The 3,321-nt window shown below is 40.0% G+C and overlaps 1 protein-coding gene across 1 annotated transcript; it reads right to left on the minus strand.

Annotated features, from left to right (window-relative positions):
- Positions 1-1,866: 1,866 nt before the first annotated feature.
- On the minus strand, positions 1,867-2,787 carry LOC118899598 (olfactory receptor 10V1-like). Its single transcript, XM_036861362.1, is given in 1 exon segment — positions 1,867-2,787. A coding segment is annotated over 1 exon segment (921 nt).
- Positions 2,788-3,321: the final 534 nt, after the last annotated feature.

Genomic DNA, 3,321 nt, shown 5'->3' on the forward strand with positions numbered 1-3,321 from the left:
CATCAAGTTGACAAATGATAAGAGAGAAAGAAAAAGAAAGAGAAGGAAAGAGGGAAGGAGGGAAGGAGGAAAGAAGAGAGGGAAGGAAGGAAGGAAAGAATGAAGGAAACCAGTCCAGTGTTGACCATAAAATTATAAGGCCAGTACTTTTGTGAATAGTCTGTGGGAGTACAAATTAGTAGTCTTTCTGGAATGCAATTTGGTGATGTGTAAGTAGGGGGTTAAAATATTTTAACCTTAAGGAAGTAATCAGAGTTACGCACAATTTATTACGCACGATATAAGGCTGTTTATCACAGTGATACTTAGAATAGTGAAGAATTGGTAGCCATCTAAATGCCAATACAAATAAATAGATATGTTATGAGAGCCATGTTTTAGAAGGCTACTTCAGCATGGCAGATGTTTGTGTTACAAGTTAGAGAATGAAGCAGGGTATAAAAGCTCCTCATAATATAATATATGAAATGTATAAAGTACCCAAATATTACCTGAGGTGTTTTTTTTTTTTTTTATTGGAATCAGCCTAGGACTTTTTTTTTTTAATTTTTATTTATTTATTTTTGGCTGTGTTGGGTCTTCATTTCTGTGCAAGGGCTTTCTCTAGTTGTGGCAAGCGGGGGCCACTCTTCATTGCGGTGCGCGGGCCTCTCACTGTCGCGGCCTCTCTTGTTGCGGAGCACAAGCTCCAGACGCGCAGGCTCAGTAGTTGTGGCTCACAGGCCCAGTTGTTCCGTGGCATGTGGGATCTTCCCAGACCAGGGCTCGAACCCGTGTCCCCTGCATTGGCAGGCAGATTCTCAACCACTGCACCACCAGGAAGCCCCCTGAGGTTTGTTTTAATTGGTGGGGTTAGAAATGATTTTTAATTTTTTTTCTGTCTACTTTTATGTTTTCCAGTTTTTCTAAAATAGATGTCACTATATTTAAAAATGGAAAAATGTTATTTTAAAAGTAGAACTATAAGAAGACAGATTGGCAAGAATGGAGAAAGGAAGGTCTCATATCAGTTCTCCCAAACAACCATTGGTCCCTTCATCCCCTTCTTGAAATTTCCTATTTGTAATGAGAAGAAAGTGGAATGGAGATATTGTTTCTAATTTTAAAGGCACCATTTACACTTTTTAAAATTACAATACATACCAGATATATATGTCTTATATTTTTACAACTTCTCAACACTGATTGGTTTCACAATAAACATTTCCCAAGACTCAGTCAATAGAAAGGAGAAAAATAAGAGTTTATGAGTGGAAACTTGAAGAATCATTATTGCTCTTAGAGGGAATCTCTTTTTAGTTACTCCACAAATATTTATTGAATACGCAGTGTATGCAAATCTCTGAATAACATTGTGGGGAGATACAAGGAAATAGAGACATTATTTGCCATCACTTGAATGAATTCATTAATTCAATAAATATATATTGAGTGTTTAGCTAGGCACTGTTTTAGGCCCTGGGGATAGATCAGTGAACAAAACAGAAATACCTGCCCATCAAGAGTTTACTCTCTCTTATTATTATTATTATTTTTTTAGCCACACCACGTGGCTTGAGGGATCTTAGATTGAACCCAGGCCCTCAGCAGTGAAAGCACTGAGTCCTAACCACTGGACCGCCAGGGAATTCCCCTACTCACTCTTATTTTAAATGATACTATCTTACTTTCAGGAGCTTACACTATACTTGGGAGCTAGATATAGGAACTATTCTATTTCCTAGTAGTAAAGGAAAGTAAGTAGTAAATCCAGTTCCCCAAATGTTTATGTCATCTAATCCCTGAGTTTATCATTTTCTGAAGAATTATTTCCTGCCATTTACATGAGCCCAGAAACTCCCACGTTTCCAACTTCAGTAAATGTCTCTACATTACCTTATTCAGTGCATCTTTCAGCTCCTTGTTTCTTATACTGTAGATCAAGGGATTCAAGACAGGGGTGACAAAGATGTAGACAACAGACACCACCCGGCCCATTTCTGGGTTGTAGCTGGAGCTGGGGCGTAAATAGATAAGGCTGCAGCAGCTGTATTGGAGGAGAACCACAGTCAGATGAGAAGAGCAGGTGGGGAAGGTCTTGGGCCGTCCCTCTGCTGAGTAGATCTGCAGGATGGCAGCCACGATGAAGAGGTATGAGATGGAGCTCAGGGAAAAGGGAATGGTAAGGATGATGACACTGACAATGAAGATCATGGCTTCCTGCATTCGAGTATCTCCACATGCCAACCGCAAGATCGGGAATACGTCACAATAGAAGTGAGGGATTCTACTGTGGCCACAAAACGGCAGAAGGAAGATCAGAATTGTCAGTTGTAAGGCTGGAATGAAACCAAGGACCAGGGCTCCAATAGCCAGCTGGGTGCACAGCTGCCATCTCCTGAGGAAGGAGTAACAGAAGGGATCCTGGATAGCTACAAACCGATCATAAGCCATGATTCCCAAGAGGATGCAGTCAGCACTGCCCAGAAAGACAAAGAAGAACATCTGTGTGCCACAGCCAGTGAAAGAGATGAGTATTCTCCCCAAGGTCAGGAAGCTGACCAAAGCCAGAGGGGCAAGAGTGGAAGAGTAAAAGGTCTCCAGAACTGCCAGATTGGCCAGAAAGAAGTACATGGGTGTGTGGAGCAAATGCTCTGCTCAGACAGTGAGAAAGATGGTGGTGTTACCAATGAGACTTCCAATATATATTAGCAAGAAAGCCACAGAAATTAACATTTGCACTTCCAGGATGGGTGAAAATGGGTGAAAGTGGAACTGGATCTCTATGGCTTGGTTTTCATCCCCCATAAAAGTGGCACATTGGGTTTTCTAGGACAAAAGAAAGAAATATATTAGGAAGGAAAGTGCTGTGTGCTTTAGGATGACGGCGATGATACTGTTTCAGCACCTAAAGCTTTAATAATTTTAAAAAAATTTTATTGAAATATAGTTGATTTTCAGTGTTGTGTTAGGTGTACAGCAAAGTGATTCAGATATATATAGATATATCTCTCTCTATATCTCTCTATATCTATATATTCTTCTTTTACATTCTCTTCCATTATATTGTAGGTTATTATAAGATATTGAGTATAGTTCCCTGTGCTATACAGTAAGTCCTTGTTGGTCATCTATTTTATATATAGTAGTGTGTATATTTTAACCCCAAACTCCTAATTTATCCTAAAGCTTTAATAATTTTTAAAAAATTTATTTATTTTTGGCTGCGTTGGGTCTTCGTTACTGCACACGGGCTTTCTCTAGTTGCGGCGAGCAGGGGCTCTCTTCGTTGTGGTGTACGGGCTTCTCATTGCGGTGGCTTCTCTTGTTGTGGAACATGGG

The sequence above is a fragment of the Balaenoptera musculus genome, chromosome 8, assembly GCF_009873245.2.
Source record: "Balaenoptera musculus isolate JJ_BM4_2016_0621 chromosome 8, mBalMus1.pri.v3, whole genome shotgun sequence".
Lineage (NCBI taxonomy): Eukaryota > Metazoa > Chordata > Mammalia > Artiodactyla > Balaenopteridae > Balaenoptera > Balaenoptera musculus.